We start from the raw sequence: 24,205 nt of genomic DNA on the forward strand, positions 1-24,205 counted from the left end.
GAATTTCTACTTCATGGCAGCTAATTATTATTTTGTCGGGAGAAGGTTGCACTTTTAATGCAACCCTAGAGGTTACTCATAGCATTCCACCCTCCCCCCCTTCCTCCAAACCTTCACTCCTCCAAGGTAAATAAGGAGAGCACGCAGAGGATTAAAAGAGCCTGTTAATCTTGCACGTGTGCGCCGGAGAAACAAGGAGAAGGATTCAACGGGACGGGAACGAGAGGACCGTCAATGAGGACGGAAGACAGGTAGCAAGAGAAAGCAGCAAAGGAAACTACCAATGAATCCTGAAACAGAAGAAGACCTAACAGAGGCAGAGACCAAGGTAGGAATGCTGGCAACTGGTACATTCTTTTTCCAGGCCTTAGCATTGAAAGGTCTCCGACTGTGCACCCAGGAGATGGGCTGCAGTGTGTCTCGAAAAATCAAGCCACCACAAAGGGGGCCACCTGCAGTAAGGTCCCGTATTGCTCCAAGCTCCTGATCGGCGGTCCATACCGGATGGAAAATGGAAGGATATAACAGCATTTTCTAAGGCAGTCGATTGGGGGAGTGGAAATGTCTCAAGAGAATCACTGTTGCCCAGAAAGCACATGCCCCATCTGAGATTTTTGACTGATTGGGCAAAGAGAGGTAATATCAGTTGGGCTATTCCACAGTGACTCTTTCTGGAGTTTATCGAGAATGTTAAATCATAGCATGATGTGCGTTTGCACGTTTAGCACAGGTTGAAATGTGCCTCCAGCTTCGATCCAGGGGTGGAGGTGGTAGAAATTGCCCTGGATATTAAAACAATTCAGGAAATACTACCTTAAAAAGACACTGATCTTGAGTGAATCCTAGTAATGGTATGTGGAAGGAAAGGTCCCCTGTGCAAGCACCAGTCGTTTCCGATTCTGGGGTGACATTGCTTTCACAACGTTTTCACGGCAGACTTATTACAGGGTGGTTTGCCATTGCCTTCCCCAGTCATCTACCCTTTCCCCCCAGCAAGCTGGGGACTCATTTTACCAACCTCGGAAGGATGGAAGGCTGAGTCAACCTCGAGCCGGCTACCTGAACCCAGCTTTCGCCGGGGATCGAACTCAGGTCGTGAGCAGAGCTTAGAACTGCAGGACTGCAGCTTTAACACTCTGTGCCACAGGGCAGAGAGAAATACTGTGGAGCTGATTTAACAACTGGCAATCTTGCAGTTTTAGAATCTGCTGCAAGAGAAATCTGGCAGTACCAGCACCAGATGTGGAATCGGAAGGATAATTTTTAAATTTCCCGTCTCTGCCACTGACTTCCCATGAGACCCCAGACAAGTCCCCTAATAGGCAATTAGTATACTGTTCCATAAGGAAGAAGGTTTCCAGCTGGGAGCTGTGTTGTAAGTAGAAAAGCTATATTCGAGTCCAAGACAACCTAAAAGACTACCAGGGTTTCCAGGGTATAAACTTTAAATCGTTAAAGCCCCAGGGAACTCTGAATCTCAGAAGCTTATATCTGGGAAATGTTGCTAATGTTTAAGGTGCTCCTAGACTGGAATCATGCCCCACAATGCAGGGGAGGGACGGTGGCTTAGTGGTAGAGCATCTGCTTGGGAAGCAGAAGGTCCCAGGTTCAATCCCCGGCATCTCCAACTTAAAAGGGTCCAGGCAAGTAGGCATGAAAAACCTCAGCTTGAGACTCTGGAGAGCCACTGCCAGTCTGAGCAGACAATACTGATTTTGATGGACTGAGGGTCTCATTCAGTATAAGGCAGCTTCATATGTTCATATGATTTGTATCCTTGAACTAGAACTAGCTGAGAATCTTTACTCGAAAGGTATCTCCTATTTGCCAATAGAAAAGAGCGAGAGTCCGGTACCACTTTAAAGAATATCCAAGGTAATTTCTACCACCTCCACCCGTCCCCTGGATCGAACTCACTTAATATAAGAGCCACATAGGATAGATGTCAGATGTTTGAGAGCCACAAGAAATGAAGGTCAGATCTTTGAGAGCTGCAAGACAAACAGACAGGAAAGGAGGCCCCACTGATGGACCTCCTGATGGCACTTGGGTTTTTTGGCCACTGTTTGACACAGAGTGCTGGACTGGATGGGTCATTGGCCTGATCCAACATGGCTTCTCTTATCTTCTTAAGGGAAATAGGTGAGGGGGGGAAAGGGGTGGAAAGAAAGCAACTTTAACTTCAAATGCGTTCTCCAAGCTGCCAGCTGGCTTGACTTGGAGAAGTGATTTAAAGAGGGAAATGCCTTCTCCAAGCCAGCTGACAGAGCGGTGTGGGCTTTGAGAACCACACAACATGGGTGAAAGAGCCACATGTGGCTCCCGAGTTGCAGTTTGGCCACTCCTGGCTTAGACCCTGCCACGGATTTTGTTAGTCTTTAAGACGTTCCTGGACCCTTGCTCTTTTCTACAGGCTACAGACTATCATGGCCACCCATCTTGGTCTATCTCCTATATGCCGAGTCACTATTTATAACTCCTTTAAGCGCTGGGAATCACACATTTCAAAAATGGAAAGCCTCGGAAGTATTTGGTCATGTAATGAATTAATCTACGGTGCTCAGGGCTACAGGATATTGCACCTGTCTACAAGGTATAATACAGTCCGCTTTCATGAAAAGTTGCACAGATGTACTACTGCTGCAACAAAACCCCAACGGAAAAGTTGTGCTTTGTGAGAGAGACCGGACGCTGCTGCGTTTGATGGAGTGGTTTCGAAGCCACCTATAGCCTGTCGTGACAAGTTTGCCAGTCTTTTCCCCCCTCTTTTTTTTAATTTAAATTGAAGGATAATCAAAGCACAAGCAACAACGGCAGGCAATAATGAAATGCAGAAAACAGAAGTAAAGCAGTTTGTTCACGCCGTTATACAGAGGCAAATAAAAATATATGCATGAAAATTCCATGTAAATAGACTCAGCCGTGGAAATAATAATTACTAAATGCAGGGGTGGGATTCTAGCAGGAGCTCTTTTGCATATTAGGCCACTAGGCTTCCCAATCCCCAGGTCCCAGAGGGGGATCCCCCGGTTTTACAGGCTTCCCCCCTCCCCCAGCCAGCTGGCCGGCGGGGGAAGCCCCGCCCCCTCAGCCATTATGCACCTCCATGAACGATTCCCATACGGAATGATGGGGAATTGATCCACAGGTATCGGGGGCTCTGAGGGGGCTGTTTTTTGAGCTAGAGGCGCCAAATTTTCAGTATAGCATCTAGTGCCTCTCCCCAAAACACTCCCTAACTTTCAAAACGATTGGACCAGGGGGTCCAATTCTATGAGCTCCAAAAGAAGGTGCCCCTATCCTTCATTATTTTCTATGGAAGGAAGACATTTTAAAAGGTATGCTGTCCCTTTAAATGTGATGGCCAGAACTCCCTTTGGAGTTCAATTATGCTTGTCACACCCTTGTTCCTGGCTCCGCCCCCAATGTCTCCTGGCTCCACCCCCAAAGTCTCCTGGCTCCACCCCCAAAGTCCCCAGATATTTCTTGAATGGGACTTGGCAACCCTATAGGCCACACACCCCTGATGTAGCCAATCCTCCAAGAGCTTGCAAGGCTCTGTTTTGTAAGCTCTTGGAGGATTGGTTACATCAGGGGTGTGTGGCCTAATATGCAAAGGAGCTCCTGCTAGAATTCCACCCCTGAGTAAATGGCATTAATTGCCACTAAAATACTATAATACTTTAGGGTTTGCAGAATCTTTCGGGCTCAAGTGCCGTGTTCTACTGGGGAAAGTTTTCCTTCCAGACGTTTCGTTCTCAGCTGCGGAGAACATCCTCAGTGGCGTTGCAGCCGGAGCAGGCGCTCAGACCTTCTTGGCTGCTGTGCATTGAGTGAAGGAAGGAAAACTTTCTCCAGTAGAACACGGCACTTGATCCCGAAAGATGCTACAAACCCTAATGATGTTACCAGCTGTGAAAACCTGAAATCTTTGATACTATAATACTCATCATTACTAGCTAGATATTCTAAGAAGGAGAAGGTTTGCCAGTCTTTAAGGTTGCTCAAGACTCTTGCATTCGCCACAGCAGCAGAGTAACTTTGTGGGCCCCCATGGAAGAAATGTTTAAAGAATGAATGAGTCTGTCTGGGTCTAGTGGCCACCACATCTGAGAAGGGGCTTCCAGGTAAAGAGGTCTCAGCCAGTTATGGCCAGCAAATAGGGTTGCCAAGTCCCCTATTGGCCAGCAAATACGGTTGCCAAGTCCTCTATGGTACCGTATAGTTTTCATATGGTACCATAGAGTTTTCCTCCCAAATTGCTAGAGTGTCCAGGAAAAGTTTTCCCGGGCCCTCCTAGAGTGTCTGGCGCGCAACACAGCCAACACGATGATGTAGGCTGCAGGGGACTCGGCAAGTCAATCTTCTTGGAGTTTACAGTAATCCCTGTATTAAGAGCTCTGTAAGCTCCAGGAGGACTGGCTACATCAGGGGTGTGTGGCCTAATATGCAAGGGAGTTCCTGCTACAAAAAAAAGTCCTGGTTTAATATTCCCAGTCGTAGTTGTTATTGAATATGGACGCTGGGAATGGAATTTCCTAGGGTTGCCAATCCCCAGGTGGGAGCAGGGGATCCCCCAGTTTGGAGACCCTCCCCCGGCTTCAGGGTCGTCAGAAAGCGGGGGGAGGGGAGGGAAATGTCTGCTGGGAACGCTATTATTCCCTATGGAGATGTATTCCCATAGAAAACATGGAGAATTGATCTGCGGGTATCTGGGGCTCTGGGGGGGCTGTTTTTTGGGATAGAGGCACCAAATTTTCAGTATAGCATCTAGTGCCTCTCCCCAAAATACACCCCAAGTTCCAAAAAGATTGGACCAGGAGGTCCAATTCTATGAGCCCCAAAAGAAGGTGCCCTATCCATTATTTCCTATGGAAGGAAGGAATTGAAAAGGTGTGCCGTCCCTTTAAATGTGATGGCCAGAACGCCCTTTGGAGTTCAATTATGCTTGTCACAGCCTTGATCTTGGCTCCACCCCTAATGTCACCTGGCTCCACCCCCAAAGTCTCCTGGCTCCACCCCCAAAAGTCCCCAGATATTTCTTGGACTTGGCAACCCTAGAATTTCCCTACATGCAAATATATTGGGAAGTATATTTCTAATCCCAAGAAACAATCTATGGGGTACTTGGAGTAGGGGCATCAGTATTACAACAAGAAGGGGGTATTGATTTCCGGTCTTATTCAAGGTGCCTAGATAACGAAAACGAGCAGAGACTACTGCACGTGTTACGTTTTGTATCTTGCTTTATTCTTACATATTTGTAATAAAACCATTATTTAAAAAAACAACAACAGATTACTGCATGACCTTGGGCCAGCCACCTCCTTTGCAGTGTTGTGGGAATAAAACGGGTGTGTTTTGCATGAGCTGGCAGGTTGCTCCAGGCTTCTTGGAAGAAAGGCAAGATAAAGATCTAGTCGTGGGTCTCTAAAGCAGATGGGCGGCCCTGCCAAGTGGATTTTTAAAAAAAAAATCTGCAAGGGGAGGGCCACCCAGGGTGGGAATATTTCTTTCTGGAAACCCCCACGGTTTGCACAAAAATATCAAATGTTAAATGGCTCTATGAGAGTGGGGTTAACCGCCCCTCCCTCCAGGTAGTGAAAAATCCAGCAAAATTAGGGCTGCTAAGCCCCCGGGTCGGGCGGGGGTTCTCCACCCCCCCTGGAGGTTCCCAACCCGCCAGCCCACATTGGGCCAGTGGGGGGAACCTCCCTCGACGTCGCTGACATGATGACATCGCCCACAAGTGATGTCATCACGCCAGTAATGTCATGCGCTGTCCACTCTAGTTGTTTCTGGGAAAACTCTATGTTTTTCCCGGAGCTCTAGCAATTTGGGAGGGGAAACTCTATGGTACCTATTGTGTGGCCTAATATGCAAAGGAGTTCCTGCTACAAAAAAAAGTCATGGATGGGTGGGTAGGTAGGTGTGTATGCTGTACAAGCTCAGAAAAGGAACCTGAAACTGTCACTCACATTCTTTTACATTGTGAGCTCTGTTCCAGAGAAAGACATCCGTTAATATTTCCAGTGCTCTCTCAATTTAAACCTCTGGATAATTATCTGAAATTTGCAGATGCCGTGCTACTGAAATAGTTATCAGAAGATACTAAGACGTCTGTAACTCAGCCAGTAGCAAAATATTGTTTTTTAGCCATAAATAAGCGGAAGTTTTTAATAAAGTAGAGATGGTTAACAAATGCCATTTTTAAGGTTTAACGTTGGTGGAATTTGAATATGAGAATGCTTTTATGTAATTAGAAACTGTAGTCTGTGACTATGAGATTTTGTAGTCTATAATGTTATTGCTGGTCGACTGACCATAATAAATTGGAACTGGGTGGATGGGTAGGCAAGGGGAGGCCGTGTTTTGGGGCAGGATTAAGAGGGAGGGAAAGAACAGACAATTCAGCAGGTGACAGAGAGGGAGAAAACAGAAAGGGGGAACCGGATGTATGGGGTCTACCCTTCCCCTGTGAGTCCTGTTGGGCTTTGGAAAAAGTATAGCTTTGGAAAAAATCCAGAAAAGGGCAACTAGAATGATTAAAGGGTTGGAACACTTTCCCTATGAAGAAAGGTTAAAACGCTTGGGGCTCTTTAGCTTGGAGAAACGTCGACTGAAGGGTGACATGATAGAGGTTTACAAGATTATGCATGGGATAGAGAAGGTAGAGAAAGACGTATGTTTCTCCCTTTCTCAAAATACAAGAACTTGTGGGCACTCCATGAAATTGCTGAGCAGTCGGGTTAGAACGCATAAAAGAAAGGGGTGATGAACACGTGGAATTCACTGCCAGAAGAGGTGGTGGCGGCTACAAGCATAGCCAGCTTCAAGAGGGGATTGGATCAACATATGGGACAGAGGTCCATCAGTGGCTATTAGCCACAGCATATTGATGGCACTCTCTGTCTGGGGCATAGGTGCTCTGTATTCTTGGTCCTTGGGAGGGGCAACAAAGTGAGGTCTTCTAGTCTCCTGGCCCCACCACTGGACCTCCTGATGGCACTTGGTTTTTTGATCACTGTGTGACACAGAGTGTTGGCCCCTGGATGGACCATTGGCCTGATCCAACATGGTTTCTCTTATGTTCTTATGTCCCTTCCCTTCTTGTAAATAAAAAACAGAGAAGAATTAACCCTTCACATTTAGAGATGCTTCACCTCCTAAATAGGAGCCTTGCTGGATCTTTAAATTGATCCAAGGAGGCGATCCACGCACCCGAAGCATTCGTTTTAATTGATCAATTAAACCTGAATAACATTTGCATAGATGATAAAAGGTTGCATCTGAAGAAGGGGGAAAAAAGCCTATTCTTCCTTTGTTATTCAGATGAGCCATGCTTGTGTTGTAGCAAGCACCTGTCTTCTCAGATGAGACATTCCCTCCAGTGTGGGAGAAGACAGAGAAACACCTCTTCTAGGATGCAACGCTTATATCCCTCTGCCCAGTCATGCTTAAAATCAGGCTCTTTTTTGTAGAAAAAGCCCAGCAGGAACTCATTTGTACATTAAGCCACACCCCCTGGTGGCACCATTGTTTCACACAGGGCTTTTTTGTAGAAAAAGCCCAGCAGGAACTCATTTACATATTAGGCCACACACCCCGATGCCAAGCCAGCTGGAATTGCATCCCTTTGCATTCCTGCTAAAAAAAAAAAGGGCCCTGCTTAAATTAATTAACATTTGGGAGTGGGGAGTGGGTTGCGGAGTTTTTTGTTCAATTGCTCCAAGAGCCTTTGTGTTAAATTGCTTTTTAATACAGGGTGCTTTAAAAAGATGCAGGTTGCTGGTGTCTCAATTCCCCTCTTTTCTGCTCTCTGAAATACGCACAAATGCAAAAACCATCATTCCGGAGCCCGAAAAGCAGGCCTTTTTTTTTATAGCAGGAACTCCTTTGCCTATTAGGCCACACCCCTCTGATGTAACCAATCCTTCAAGAGCTTACAAGGCTCTTGGTACAGGGCCTACTGCAAGCTCCAGGAGGACTGGCTACATCAGGGGTGTGTGGCCTAATATGCAAAGGAGTTCCTGCAACATAAAAGCCCTGATATTAGGCCGCACACCCGGATGTAGCCAATCCTGCAAGAGCTTACAGGGTTCTTCGTACAGGCTCTACTGTAAGCTCCAGGAGGATTGGCTACATGAGGGGTGTGTTGCCTAATATGCAAAGGAGCTGCTGCAACAAAAAAGCCCTGATATTAGGCCACACCCCCTGATGTAGCCAATCCTTCAAGAGCTTACAGGGCTCTTTGTACAGGGTCTACTGCAAGCTCCAGGAGGACTAGCTACATCAGGGGTGTGTGGCCTAATATGCAAAGGAGTTCCTGCAACAAAAAAGCCCTGATATTAGGTCACACCCCCTGATGTAGCCAATCCTTCAAGAGCTTACAGGGCTCTTCTTACAGGGCCTACTGTAAGCTCCAGGAGGATTGGCTATATCAATAGCCAATATGCAAAGGAGGTCCTGTAGCAAAAAAAAAGCAATGCCAAAAAGGAACACTTTCTCTTTGATTAGATGCTGTACGTATTGCAGGATAAAGCAGCGATTCTAACACACCTGAGATGCCGGTAGAGGCCAGCACCCGAGGCAGCTTCCTGTATCGCGAACCAATTTGCATGCTTTAATAAACAACTGATTATGCACAGAAGGAAGGAAGGAAGGATCATTTCCTTTGGGACAGGCCCTGCTTTTAATGATCGTTCAGCCGCAGGGAGGAGTTAGAACACAACCCCTGCTGGTCATCAACTGTCAGACCTGCTAAAACAGCACTGTCTCCCCCCACTGCGTGTACTTCTATCTCAACGTGCCCTGCAGCGATAGATAAATGAGTGAGAAAAGGAAAGGGATTGCTTACGCTTTGAGGCACAGCAGGACTCCAAAGCTCCAAAGAGCTTCTACCTAACCATTCGTGAGGGCCAGTTTGGTGTAGCGGTTAAGTGCATGGACTCTTATTTGTAGGGTTGCCAAGTCCAATTCAAGAAATATCTGGGGACTTTGGGGGTGGAGCCAGGAGACTTTGAGGGTGGAGCCAGGAGACTTTGGGGGTGGAGCCAGGAGCAAGGCTGTGACAAGCATAATTGAACTCCAAAGGAAGTTCTGGCCATCACATTTAAAGGGACGGCACACCTTTTCAATGCCTTCCTTCCATAGGAAATAATGAAGGATAGGGGCACCTTCTTTTGGGGCTCATAGAATTGGACCCCCTGGTCCAATCTTTTTGAAACGTGGGGGGTATTTTGGGGAGAGGCACTAGATGCTATACTGAAAATTTGGCGCCTCTACCCCAAAAAACAGCCCCCCCAGAGCCCCGGATACCCGTGGATCAATTCTCCATGATTTTCTATGGGAATAAATCTCCATAGGGAATAATAGAGTTCCCAGCAGACATTTCCCTCCCCTCCCCCCGCTTTCTGAAACTCTGAAGCGGGGGGAGGGTCTCCAACCCGGGGGATCCCCTGCCCCCACCTGGGGATTGGCAACCCTACTTATTCGGGAGAACTGGGTTTGATTCCCCACTCCCACTTGCACTTCTCTCGTGGCTGTTCTGCTCAAGAGGAGTTCTGGGAGAGCTCTCTCAGCCCCACCTGCCCCACAGGGTGTCTGCTGTGGGGAGGAGAAGTAGATTTGTAAACTGCTCTGAGACTCCTTCGGCTAGTGAAGAGTGGGGTATAAATCCAATCTCTTCCTGTCTTCTTCTTCTTATGAGAAAAATGAGCCTCAGTCTGCTAGCCCCTTCAACCAGTCAGATCTACATCAATGATTCTACTTTTAAAAATTTGCTTTGCACCTTTTGTGGAGTTTTCCTTCTGTATTTTGCATCGTTTAATGTGCTCCCTTTAATGCCCTCCCTGTTTGCCAACAAGATGAGCACGGATCAGATTATAAAGAGGAAGGACATTGCTGTTCATCGTTAACAGGAAAGATAATGAAGAAAGTGCCTGGAAATTGATTCCCCTTTGGAAACCCGAAGGAAAACTTCTAAACTGGGCTTTAGATCTGGATCTTCAAAAAAAAAAAACACCCCTCCTGATCGGAATTACTCTTGAAAACTGCGGGGGGGGGGACTCAAGTGTGAAAGCAGCTTTGCTACACATTCAACAAAACAAAGACTTAATCAAATGCGAGGCAACAGAGGAGTGACGGTGATGTACAATGTAGAAGCTGCCTTTGAAATTTGCACAAAGAGAGGATTTTTTGCTATGTGTAGAAACAGCCACTATGCTGGAATGGGAAGCATTCCTTTAAAAGTGATGGCCAAAACTCCCTTCAGAGTTCAATCGTGCTTGTCACAACCTTGCTCCTGACTCCACCCTCAAAGTCTTCTGACTCCACCCCCAACATCCCCAGATATTTCCTGAGTTGGACCTGGCAACCTTATTTGTGGCTATTTACAAATTAAAAATTGCTCAGAAGATCCAAGTGTGGGTCCCCCAGCGTTCTGTTTGGCTCAGCCCTAAATCCAAAGGTGGGCAACTAAAACCAATGTGTATTCTTTCCTTCCTGTTCATCCCACCTCCCTCTTGCCCGTTTCCCCTTATTGTTTCCCTCACAGCAAATTAGGGAGTCTTGGACTGTATGCTCCTTGGGGCAGGAAACCTATCCTCTTGCACTTGGCAAAGAGCCAGGTGCCTGGACTGCGTTACAAAAATAATAATTTTCTGGTTAAAGCAGTTGTTGTTCTGAGCTAGCTCCCAAAAGGACTCCATGATTATGATCCTAAAAAAAACCAAAACATTTTTTTAAAAAATATATATATATATATTTTAACACAAGTCCAGTAGCAACTTAAAGGCAAACAAATTTGTGGAAAAATGGGGCTTTTGTGAGTTACCACTCATCTCTCCTGCCCCTGGACTCTTGGGGCGTTTTCACACTTACCTTAAGCTGGAGGACGTCCCTCTTCACCGTGCAGCGTCTGCACGGTTTTCGCACTAGTTGCTCCGGAGCACCTGGAAGAGCCGCAAAGTCCCGCGGCTTTTGTGGCGCAAATGTAAACCAGTTTTTGGCGGTTTACATTTGCGCCGCAAAAGCCGCGGGACTTTGCGGCTCTTCCAGGTGCTCCGCAGCAATTAGTGCGAAAACCGTGCAGACGCTGCGCGGTGAAGAGGGACGTCGCTCCGGCTTAAGGTAAGTGCGAAAACGCCCTTGCTCTTTTCTACTGCTACACCCACAGGGTTGGAATTCTAGCAGGAGCTCCTTTGCATATTAGGCCACACCTCCCTGATGTAGCCAATCCCCCAAGAGCTTACAAGGCTCTTTTTTGTAAACTCTTGGAGGATTGACTACATCAGGGGTGTGTGGCCTAATATGCAAAGGAGTATTTAGTTCATAGAGTTAAAGGAAGCCCTTCCAAAAACGTCTGTTCTAGATATCAAGATGTTTCATCCGTCTTTCTTCAGTTTGGAGGCTTATTTTTTCACTGGAACCCAATCTCTTACAATATATTCATAGAAGACCAACAAGGTTCAAGAAATACCTAACAGATTTCCAGGTTCTCTCTGAAAGGGTTGCATCAATGCTTAGTTATTGATCTTTCTTACACGCCCAGGGAAATACTGATTGACACTTTGGGGTCAGTCATCAATTTTTCTCCAAGCCAATTTGGCAAGGGATCCTGAATGTTTTTGCCATCTTCTGGGCATGGAGCAGGGGTCACTGGGGATATATGTGAGGGGAGGTAGTTGTCAATTTCCTGCATTGTACGGGGGTTGGACTAGATGACCTTGGATGTCCCTTCCAACTCTGAACGCTTCTACGTGAAGGCATATAATTAATGCTCCTCTTTTCCTTTATGGTCACCATTTTTTACCTTTATGGGAAACTTGTTGTAACACTTTTTAATGTTTTGAGTTTCATGATCGTCTGGAACTTGAAATTAAATAATCTAATCATGAACCGGCTGTTGTCGTGGGTTACACAGCACACATGACAATTTGCAATTCCAAACTGAAATACACATTAAAGGATACATCTAGTGAGCCCAATTTGCTCTGCAAAGCTCGGGGGCACAGTGCACATGGGGATTGTGTACCCTGATCTGCACTTGCACTCCATGGATCACACCCACATCACGTGTGTGTGGATCGGTCTTAAGAAAAGTATGTCTGTGTGTTGAGATTTAGAGACGCCCAACAAAAATTTAAAAGTTGCCCTGAACCAAATAACCCAGGCAAGTCTGATCTTGTCTGATCTCAGAAGCTAAGCAAAATCAACTCTGGCAAGTACTTGGATGGGCAACCTCCTTGGAATACCAGAACTGGGAGGCAGGGGCAGGCTTTATTCAGCCACCTCTCTGAATATTCTCCAGGCCCCCAGTAGGGGTCAGTCACCAGAGGTCGACATGACTTCCAGGTGCAGACACACACATACACACACAAAATACAAAAATAATTTTAAAAAGGAGGCAAAAAAAAAGTTAAAGAAAATAATAAAGTTAAAGAAAATGAAATGAATGGCAAAATTCGGCGAGGGGCGAGCTCCCTCAGAAATACCTCACCCTTTTTATCTTTCCGGGATTGAGGCAGCAAATCTAGTCCGCCTCCACAGCATCCCCCTTTCACAACCCAGACTGAGCAAACAGGTCAGGGAAGCTTTTGGAGTTACTATAATCCTTCAGCACCTGGCCTAGGGGTGGAGGCCGTGAGTCTGGAATGTTCCCCAACCACCTGCCTCCCTGTGAAGGACTAAGAGTGTGATGGGGGGGGGAAGGCACAACAATTCCCTTTCGGAGTTCTACAATTCATCAAGGCCTGGCAGAGCCCTCTGGGTCCACGCTGATGCTGCGGTGGGTAGATAAGGAACTGAGGCTCTGAGAAGTCCCGGCTCAGCTCGTTCTGTTTGCGGGTGCCTCACATGTGACCGTAAGTCTGTTTACTTTTCTGGCCGGTAAGATGGAGACGCTGCCAGATTGTCAGAGCTAAACGTGAAGGAATCCAGGCAGCCGTTTAGACAGATCCCGGATCCAGGTAGGCAACTCTGTTGGTCTGAAGCAGCTGAACGAAGTTTTGGGTCCGGTGGTGCCTTGAAGGCCAACCCAAATTTATTCAAGGTATGAACTTTCCTATATGCAGGCACGAGGAAGTGTGTGTGCACTCGGCGGCTCGTCCCTTGAATAAACTTTGGTCGGTCTTCAAGGTGTCACTGGACTCCGAATCTGTTAAAGAACAAAGGTGTCGCACCTTTAAGACCAGCAAAGTTTTATTGAGAATGCGAGCTTACATTCTGAATAAAACTCCATTGGTCTTTAAAGTGCCACTGGACTCCAACTTTGTTCTATTGCTTTGGACCAACACTGCTGCCCACCTGGAGCTATCAAAATTTGTTAGCCGTGTATCACTTGGTTGTTGCCCTTTTTGTACATGTGTTTGTGTGTGTGAGACAAGAGAGAGGGAGAGTAACTGGGAAAGTGTGAGAGAAGGGTCAACCAACCGAATGACCCTCAGGAGAGCCAGTTTGGTGTGAGAGAAGGGTCATTCTCAGGAGAGAATGTGTGAGAGAAGGGTCAACCAATCGAGTGACCCTCAGGAGAGCCAGTTTGGTGTAGTGGTGAAGTGTGCGGACTCTTATCTGGGAGAACCGGGTTTGATGCCCCACTCCTCCACTTGCACCTGCTGGAATGGCCTTGGGTCAGCCATAGCTCTGGCAGAGGTTGTCCTTGAAAGGGCAGCTGCTGTGAGAGCCCTCTCCAGCCCCACCCACCTCACAGGGTGTCTGTTGTGGGGGAGGAAGGTAAAGGAGATTGTGAGCCGCTCTGAGACTCTTCGGAGTGGAGGGCGGGATATAAATCCAATATCTTCTTCTTCTTCCTTCTTCTCATGAGGCCCCACCAACAAGATTTTTCAGGACACCGCTTAAAGGGCAGCCAAGCGTCGATTGTTTAGTTTAGTTTTGCCCACATTGGGGAAGATAGAGGGGTAGTCGTGTATGTCTGTCTGTAGCAGCAGAAAAGAGCAAAAGTCCAGCAGCCCCTTCAAGACTAACCAAATTTGCGGCAGGAGAGGCGCTTTGGGGAGTCTCTGCTCACCTCTTCAGACAAAGAAGTGAGCGCCTACCCTGACACAAATTTTGTCGCCACAGATTTCTAATATAGCACCTGTATTGTTTAATGTTTTGTTGTGTTGTGTTTGTATCTGTTTTAAATTGCTTTTATGTAGCGTTTATTGATCTGTAAGCCACCCTGAGCCTGCTTCAGCGGGGAGGGTGGGATATAAATCAAATAAATAAATAAAGGTGCTACTGGAGTCTTGCTCTTTTCTACCGCCACATTGGAGTGTTGCTGAGATGTCAGGACTGACATTTTTTAAAAATCACCGTTTGCCTGTATCATCCCAGTGGGCAGACAGTAAAATGCATACTTTTAAAATGAGACTTCTGGCCCTGATCAAAAACGTGAGGAAGCTGGTGGTGAGGTAAACATTTTACCTCAACAGGATAAATGATACTGTGTCCCATGAGCAGTGCGATAAATGATGGCCATTTGTGGTCATCCCCTGGAGCTGTTCTGAGTGGGCACAACCGCCTTGTGGCTTGGCCAAGATGGCGCCGTTGTCCAACACTGAGAGAGAGGGCTGGCGGTCCAAGTTGTAGAAGATCCTGACTGGGTTTCCCAACATCTTTAATTTCCCCAGGGCTGCAGTGCTGGAGGCAGGGGAGAGGAATAAACCGCACACCCCTCTATTGTTTCCTGAATCCAAGTGGTAATCAGCCCCAAAACACAGGCTGCCATCCCTCCCCCACCCCCCTTAGCCGCTTGTTAGGGGGAAGAGTTCTATCTGAGTAACAGCCTGGGGAAGGAAAGGTTAACACCACCTTGCCATGTTATGACAGCGCAACCTTGACCAAAGTCAGGCCTTCCCTTGAAGCTGCTTCTGAGGGAAAATAAAGCTGTCATGAGACTCAATCACCAGATGTGGCACAGTTGTTGTGTCATGGAAGTGGTGGGGCAGGGGCTCAAGAAGCAGGGGGCAGTGAGAGAGGAGGCATCAGGGGAACTGTGAATAGGGAAGGGATTCCTCTTCCAGCATACCGCGAGGGAATGAAAAAACCCTTAGCTCTGAGGACTCGTCAACAAGCTTCCTGTCCACCTGACCGTTGAAGTTCAGCACTATAGCGCACCTGTGTTATATCCTTGCTGAAGTCAAGGACAGGTGAGCGGGAAGCTGTGTGGTCTGATGCCATTGGAAGAAGGCGTTCTTACTTTTCCCTTTTTGAGCATTATGGAAGATGGAATGTGTGCGTCTCGCAGAATATATCGCCTGACTAGTGTTCCCTCTAAACTGTGGAGTTTCGTGAGCAAAAATTCTACTTTGTGAGCTACGGGCATTACAGTTGTGAGCTGCTGCATAAATTAGTTTGCTCTGGGGTCATCCTTCCTGAGCTAAGACAAAGATGTGTGAGCCAGAAGCTAGAAAACTGTGAGCTAGCTCACACTAACTCAGCTTAGAGGGAACACTGCCCCTGACCCTAATTTCAATCTCCCCATTCTAGGAGCCTATCAGTTACTAGGAATACTACCTCCCTTATTATTTTTAGAGTGTCCCGGGGGTGGGGGGGAAGCTGTGTGGAAAAAGTCCTATATTGCACCCCCCTTGTGACCAAAACCCTTCAACATACATCACCTCTTATTCCAGTGGTAGCAAGGAACTGGGCAGAAGGGGGAGAAGTTCCTTCAACTTTAATCCCTGTCTTCAAGATCCTGTAAAGGGTTAGGGGCATAAGCAGCTTGGTCCTCTGTTCCTTTGCCCCTGCCACCTCTTGACATTCGATCGCCCTTAAAATTTTTGAGCATGTTCAGTGTGTGTTGGGCAGGGGTGGAATTCTAGCAGGAGCTCCTTTGCATATTAGGCCACACCCCCTGATGTAGCCAATCCTCCAAGAGCTTACAAGGCTCTTTTTGGTAAGCTCTTGGAGGATTGGCTACATCAGGGGGTGTGGCCTAATATGCAAAGGAGCTCCTGCTCGAATTCCACCTCTGGTGTTGGGTTTCTTTTGGGGGGGGGGGATGAAAGGATTGAGGGTAATTTTCTTCTTTTGTAAAAAATAATCATTCTCCTCCTTAGATTCCCAAGATTAGACATAGGTGCATAACAGCCAAGTCTTCTTGCTGCTCTCGCTCAGACCTTTTCCGCAGAAGTGAAATTCCAGGCATTGACATTTTAAAAACTGAGCGTTGTGTGAAACTTTCCACAGTAGATTTTCGTTCACCAGACACAAACCCAAAATTTTCTCCTCCTTACCTCACATTTTCAGAACTCACTAAAACTGAGGATCCCAAAAATGCGAGGTAAGAAGGAGAAAACTTCAGTTTTGCACCTGGTGAGGAAAAAATCTACTGTGGAAGATTTCACATAATGAGCAGTTTTAAAAATGTCGATGTGGGGAATTTCACCACTGAGGAAATGGTCCCTGCTGGGCTTCGTGAATGTGTTGAGGAAGAGAGGGAGGAATTCATGCTAGAAATAAAACGTGAATGTCCCCTTCATCCCATGGTGTGGCTCCTCCAGTCTGTCCACGTCACAGCACATGTGGACAATGATCTCCACACATCCGCCCAGCATGCAGGCAACAGATCCTGGGCACGTGGGAATAGAGGGCCGGCCCAAATGATAGGGAACTTTTAGAAGATGGGGGGCCCGGCTTCAAAATGTTTGAGATGGACTAATTTTACTAGGCCAGATTCCACTCCTGAGTTGGACAGGAACATTTCACCAAATGCTCTCCTCTTCGGGGGCCGGAGAGAAGAAATATTCTTACACCTTCAGGAGAAGAAAGCCAAGCCAGAAGACCTCTTCTCTCTCACTTTCCCATGCAGTGTTGAGGGCGTTTGAACGCTCAGCCATACAAGGATAGGGGGAACCCCACCAGTAGGTCAGGCAGAGTGAGAACAGGACTGAAGTTACCTGGGGAGCCATGGAGACCTTTCAAGGCACGCTGATACTGTGCGGAGGGGAAGTCTCTTACCATCGCCGGGTATAACAGCCAAGGCAGACAATTGTCCATTCTCTGTGTTACTAACAGGCCTCTTAATGCAACATTCGGTAGAGACTGAAAGTGTAAAGAGGGGGAAAGCATTGAAATGGCAACCTGTGCCCCCCTCTAGTGTGTGTCTGCACACTTATCTTTTCTAAGGTCCCACTCATGACAGCAAGGGCTGCAAACATACTTGCATCCATAATGTGGACCCTTCCTCCAACACAATCAGGAACCCTAGAGGAGACAGGTTCCCAATCACAGGGGGAGAACTTGTTCCTCAGGTGTGCAAAGCATGCACAGCATGATGATGTCACCCAGAAGTGACAACATCACACCAGGGACACTCTAGGACTCATGATAAAACTCAATGGTACCATAGAGTTTTTAGCACAAGTCCTAGAGCGTCCACAGCAAAAGCTCCCTGAAATCAATAAATCCACCAAGAGACCATCTCACCTCACCTCTCTACCATTGGGTACCAAACAAACATCTTCCGAAAATAGGGTTGCCAGGTCCAACTCAGGAAACATCTGGCGACTGTGGGGGTGGAGCCAGGAGACTTTGAAGATGGAGCCAAGAGGAAGCTAGCAACAAGCACAGCTGAACTCCAAAGGGAGTTTGGCCATCACATTCAAAGGGCCTGCGTGCCTTTTAAATGCCTTCCCTCCATAGATTATAATGGAGGATAGGGACACCTTCTTTTTGGGCTCATAGAATTGGGCCTCCTGGCCCAATCTTTCAAACATGGAGTGGGGGGGGGGGAGGTTTGAGAAGAGACACCAAATGCTACACTTAAAATCTAATTCCTCTACCTCAAAAAAACAGGGGGCCCCACAGAATCCTAGATACTCACAGGTCAATTCTCCTATAGGGACCAGTTTCCATAGGGTATAATGGAGTGCTCGGAGGACATTTCCCTCCCCTCCTCCCGCTTTCTGATAACCCTGGAGCAGGAGGAGGCCCTCCAAACAAGGAAACCCCCTGCCCTCAACTGGGTAGCTCCAGTTAAAAGTGACAGGCAGTAGGGGGACATGAAAGATCTCTGACGGAAACCTTGGAGAGCTACTGCCAGTCAGAGTAGACAATTCTGACCTTGATGGACCAAGAATCTGATTCGATATAAGGCCGTGTTAGAGGGCAGCCACGTCAGTCCACAGCAAGATTTGAATCCAGTACTGTTGTAGAGACCAACAAGATATCCAGGGGATAAGCTCTTGAAATCAAAGCGCTAGTCTGGTATTTGGAAAAGAACGCATCAATTCCATTCTCAAACATAATTCATTCCATCCTCTGTTTCTTTTAAATTTTGGTAGATTAGAAGCAATATATAGCCAGCAGAAATGGCAAAATGTTTAACGCAGAATGTTCAGCAATGTTGAAATTGGTTATGCGGTTGTAAAGGAGACTGGTATTGAAATCTGGGATTTTAAAATGTTTGAAATGCCTTAAAGGTTATGATGAGGGGGAGTTGGGGAGAAATCTTTTCTGTTTTATGTAACCCGTAATGATCTTTTTGTATTCCTTATATATTATTATGTGACCCTTCTTTCCTTTGGTATCCCTTATAAGTCATGATTTTGTTTCCTAAAACAAATTTTAAAAATGTACCAATAAAAAACAAGCCACATCAATCTTTAAAAGGCAGGGCATAAAAAGTATACAAGTAAAAGCAGTTTAAAATGGAATTAATAAACAGGGTTACCATCCTCCAGATGGGGCATGGGGTCTCCTGTGATTACATTAGCTACAGTATATTACTGTATATTACTATTAGCCACAGTATATTACTGGAACTGTCTGGGGCAGTGATGCTCTGTATTCTTGGTGCTGGGGGGAGGCAAAGTGGAAGGGCTTCTAGACCCACTTGTGAATCTTCTGATGGCACTTGGGTTTTTTTTCTCTTTTTTTGGCCACTGTGTGACACAGAGTGTTGGACTGGATGGGCCATTGGCCTGATGCAACATGGCTTCTCTTATGTTCTTATGTGACACAGTGTTGGACTGGATGGGCCATTGGCCTGATCCAACATGGCTTCTCTTATGTTCTTAACTGGTCCCTAGGGGACAGAGACCAGTTCCCCTGGAGAAAATGGCTGCTTTGGAAGGTGGACTCTGTGGCATTGTACCCCACTGAGTTCCCACCATTCCCCAATCTCCTTCTCCAGGCTCCGCCTCCTGAAATCTCCAAGTATTTCCCAACACAGAGTTAGCAACCAGATTAATAGAACAGTCGTCGGGGATGGAATGATGAAGGAACAATTGACACCAGAGGGGGAATTCTAGCAGGAGCTCCTTTGTATATTAGGCCACACACCCATGATGATGATGATGATGATGATTAGTTTATTTATATTCTAAAGAGCCCGGTGGCACAGAATGGTAAAGCTGCAGTACTGCAGTCGGAGCCTTCTGCTTACAACCTGCGTTCGATCCCCGGCGGAAGCTGGGTTTTCAGGTAGCCGGCTTTAGATTGATTCAGCCTTCCATCCTTCTGAGGTTGGTAAAATGAGTCCCCAGCTTGCTGGGGGGGAAGTGTAGAAGACTGGGGAAGGCAGTGGCAAACCACCCCATTAAAAAAAGTCTGCCGTGAAAACATTGTGAAAGCAACGTCACCCCAGAGTCGGAAACGACTGGTGCTTGCGCAGGGGACTACCTTCTTAAATTTATATTCTGCCCATTCCCGCATGGGGGCTCAGAGCAGAGTACATCAAATATATGATAATAAAACAAACAATTAAAACGGCTGAAATCATAATAAAATCAGTTACAGCATTAAGTTCGGAAACTAATCAGCACTTTACATGTAGCCAGTCCTCCCAGGGCTTACAAAAAAGAGCCTCATAAGCTCTGGGAGGATTGGCTACATCAGGGGTGTGTGGCCTAATATGCAAAGGAGCTCCTGCTAGAATTCCATCCTGGATTGACCCTATAAAGTTTCTCTGCCAGCTCACGAACAGAGGCCAGCCGGATCTAGGATTGCTAGCTCCAGATTGGGAAATTCTTCAGAGATTTGGGGGTGGAGCCTATAGAGGGTGGGCTTTGGGGGAGGAGAGGGAACCCCACAGGTAACAAGGCCATTTAGTCCACCCAACAAAGCAGCCATTTCCTGCAGAGGAGCTGATCTCCGTCGTTTGGAGGTCAGATGTGATTCCAGGAGATCTCCAGGTCCCACCCAAGGAGGTTGGCAACCCCAGCTGGTCAGGTCCTGTGCAGATGAAAAGGACCCGGGTATGCCCGCCACAGTATGCCATTTGGCCAGGAGGAAGCAGCAGCAGCAGGAAATTCCTCCTTCATCAATAACTATAATCGTCAGTAATTAATATTTTGGCTCCACGTCCTGACCCTGAAACGGGGTTAAGTGGTAAAAACTGAGTCACGCTCCATTCTTCCAAGGCTTCCTGCTTGGCAAACAGGCGCGTGCCCAGGCTGGGTGGGTGGCTCCTTCAGGCCTTCCAAGTGTTGTGCGCTCACAGGTGTAGCCGTTCCAGCTGGCATAATTACCATTTTCTGAGTTGGCACTCGTCAACATCGCACGGAGCAGCCCAGGCCTGCCCCAAGTGCTTGTGGGAAAACAGCACTTACGGAGGGTGTTCAGCTCGCTCCGGCAACGGTTCCTTCCACGAGGCCTAGATTTCTAGCAGCAAGCAGCCTCTAGGAACACCTCGAGCCAGGCACGAAGGTTAACAACACCTCTGCCTCAACACTTACGCTCGGGGCTTTCTTTGTAGCAGGAACTCCTTCGCACATTAGGCCACACACCCTTGATGTAGCCAATCCTCCAAGAACTTAAAGGTTAAAATAGTCCCCTGTGCAAGCACCAGTCATTTCCGACTTTGGGGGGACGTCGCATCACGACGTTTTCACGGCAGACTTTTTACGGGGTGGTTTGCCATTGCCTTCCCCAGTCATCACCACGTTCTCCCCAGCAAGCTGGGTCCTCATTTTATCGACCTCGGAAGGATGGAAGGCTCAGTCAACCTCGAGCCGGCTCCCTGAAAACCCAGCTTCTGCCAGGATCGAACTCAGCTCATGAGCAGAGAGTTCAGGCTGCAGTACTGCAGCTTTACCACGCTGCACCATGGGGCTCTTATTACAGGGTCTAGTAAACTCCAGGAGGCTTGGCTGCATTAGGGGTGTGTGGCCTAATATGCAAAGGAGTTGCTGCTACAAAAAAAGCCCTACTTACTTGGCAACATCCAGGATTCAAAGATATATAGCAGGGGTGGCTAAACTTGCTTAATATAAGAGCCACATAGAAGAAACGCCAGATGTTTGAGAGCCTCCAGACATGAACATCAGACATTTGAGAGCTGCAAGACAGGAAGGAGGGAAAGCAGGCAGGCAAATACATGGGGGTGGGAAGGAGAGGTGGAAAGAAAGCAACTTTAACTTTAAGTGCCTTCTCCAAGCAGCCAGCTGGCTTGGCAAAGTGATTTAAAGAGAGAAATGCCTTCTCCAAGCCGGCCAATGAGGTGGTGGGGGCCTCGAGAGCCACACAATATGCATGAAAAAGCTGCACGTGGCTCCCGAGCCACAGTTTGGCCGCCCCTCTGAACATGGAGGCTCCATTCAGCTCTAGAGTTGCCCTTAATATGGCTGCCAGCCTCCAGGTGGGGACTGGAGATCTCTTGGAACCACAACTTATCTCCAGATGACAGAGATCAATTTCCCTGGTGGAAATGACCGCTTTGGAGGCGGGATTCTATGGCATTATACCCCACTGAGGTCCCCAAGCCCCACTTTCTCCAGGCTCTGCCCCCAAATCTCCAGGAATTCCCCAACACCAATTGCCAGCTCCAGCTTGGGAAATTCTTGGAGATCTGGGGGTGGAGCCTGGAGAAGGCGGGGTTTGGGGAGGGGAGGGATAGAATGTTCCCGAGACGACCATCCAAAGCAGCATTTTGCTCCAGAGTAGGGGTGGCCAAACTGCAGCTTGGAAGCCACATGTGGCTCTTTCACACATGCCGTGTGGCTCTCAAAGCCCCCACTGCCCCGTTGGCCAGCTTGGAGAAGGCATTTCTCTCTTTACATCACTTCTCTAAGCCAACCCAGATGACTTGGAAAATGCATATAAAGTTAAAGTTGCTTTCTTTCCACCTCCACCTCCCTTCCGCATCCTCCTTCCTTCCTTCCTTCCTTCCTTCCTTCCTTCCTTCCTTCCTTCCTTCCTTCCTTCCTTCCTTCCTTCCTTCCTTCCTTCCTTCCCTGTCTTAGAGCTCTCAGACATCTGACTTTCCTGTCTTGCGGCTCTCAAGCATCTGATGTTTATTCTACATCCCATCCCAAACCTTTAATGGCATAACAGTTGCAAATAAAAATACACAGAATATAAAAATTTAAACATTGGAGATAAAAATCAAAACGAAACCGAGTTTACAGATGCATTCATACAAGGTCAGATTTAAATTTAAGGATGTCGGCCAAAAATCTTGCCACAGCCTCGCTAACCTCCCCCTCAGAATCGTTCAATAAATAATAACAGGGAGGCAGAATAGACAAATCTGGGGAGAAAGGAAGCTTGCAAAATAAATCTTTACGGAGATTATGATAAAAGCAACAATCGAGCAATATATGCTGAATTGAGTCGGGAATATTCGCTCCAGAGGAACAGAGTCTGTCGCCTAAAAGGACTCGATGATATCTCCCTTGTAAAACTTTGGAGGGAAACGCATTTAGTTTAGCCAACATAAATGCCCTGCGATGACTTGGAATGGTTAAGTCTGATAGATAATGGGGCATTTTGCCGCAGAAAGCATAAAGACCTAAAAGAGCTGGGGAGCAAATATAAGGGTCTGTTGGACATAGTTTGGTTTCCTCCAACAGTCTACATGGCTCTTAGGTTAAGCAGATTTGGCCACCCCTGCTCCAGAGGAACAGATCTATGGTAGTCCAGAGATGAGTTGTAATTCCAGGAGACTCCAGGCCGCACCGAAACGTTAGCAACCCTATACAGTTTCTGTGACTAGCAGCCACCGATCGACCCCTCCCACCACCACCACCAATTTGTCAAACCTCTCTTGGAATGCCATCAATATTTATATCCTTCGCTGCGTCTCATGGTAGAATCGCTCCCCTGTATTTGGATAAAGCTGTACAGCCATATTAGGGAAATCCAAAAACCAGAACGAAATCCATTTGGTACCTTTGATTGGAAGTGGAAAGCGCTCTCCTGTCGCAGCTGACTTATGGTAAGCCTTAGGGGTCTCAAGGCAGAGATGAGCAGAGGTGGTTGGCCGTCGCCTGCCTCTGCGTAGCAACCCTGGACTCCCTTGGTGGTCTCCCATCCAAGTACTAACCATGGTCAACCCTACTTAGCTTCCAAGAGATGATGAGATCAGGCTGGGCTGGGCCACACAGGTCAAGGCAAGAGATCAACAGAGGTGGTCGACCATTGCCTGCCTCTGCGTAGCAACCCTGGACTCCCTTGATGGTCTCTCATCCAAGTACTAACCAGGTCCGGCCGTGCTTAGCTTCCAAGAGCTGATGAGATCATCCAGGTCAAGGCAAGAGATGAACAGAGGTGGTTGGCCATCGCCTGCCTCTGCGTAACAACCTTGGACTCCCTTGGTGGTCTCCCGTCCAAGTACTAACCATGGTCAACCCTGCTTAGCTTCCAAGAGTTGATGGGACTGGGCTAGCCTGGGCAAGAGATCGACAGAGGTGGTCGACCATTGCCTGCCTCTGCGTAGCAACCCCGGACTTCCTTGGTGGTCTCCCATCAAGTGCTAACCAGGGCTGACCTTGCTTCGCTTCTGAGACCTGATGAGATTGGGCTAGCCTTGGTCATCCAGGCCAAGACAAACTGAAGTGGTTTGCCATTGCTTGCATCTGCATAGTAACCTTGGACTTCTTGGTGGTCTTCCCTCCAAGTCCTTCTCTGGAGGTTTTAAAGCAGAGGCTAGATGGCCAGTGCCTCTCCCTCAAACCCCTTCCTCCCTAGCCTCCATACATTACACCCTATGTTTTGCCATTGACTTTAATGACTCATAGTGTATAATGGAGCCGTATATTCGGGATAGCTGAATATCTCCCCGAATCAGATTCGGGCACTGCACCTGATATCCAGGAAGAGATCGACAGAGGTGGTCGACCATTGCCTGCCTCTGCGTAGCAACCCCGGACTTCCTTGGTGGTCTCCCATCAAGTGCTAACCAGGGCTGACCTTGCTTCGCTTCTGAGACCTGATGAGATTGGGCTAGCCTTGGTCATCCAGGCCAAGACAAACTGAAGTG

At 47.5% G+C, this 24,205-nt stretch overlaps 1 protein-coding gene across 1 annotated transcript in view; it reads left to right on the forward strand.

Annotated features, from left to right (window-relative positions):
- Positions 1-283: 283 nt before the first annotated feature.
- The window catches only part of NKPD1 (NTPase KAP family P-loop domain containing 1), a gene marked incomplete at its 3' end in the record, with an annotated part of 62,627 nt that continues 38,705 nt past the window's right edge, over positions 284-24,205 (forward strand). Inside the window, exon 1 of the mRNA XM_060257752.1 lies at positions 284-457. Within this exon, the coding sequence (XP_060113735.1) occupies positions 284-457 (174 nt within the window). The remainder of the gene's footprint in view (positions 458-24,205) is intronic.

This window comes from Heteronotia binoei, chromosome 17 (assembly GCF_032191835.1).
Source record: "Heteronotia binoei isolate CCM8104 ecotype False Entrance Well chromosome 17, APGP_CSIRO_Hbin_v1, whole genome shotgun sequence".
NCBI classification, from domain to species: Eukaryota; Metazoa; Chordata; class Lepidosauria; order Squamata; family Gekkonidae; genus Heteronotia; species Heteronotia binoei.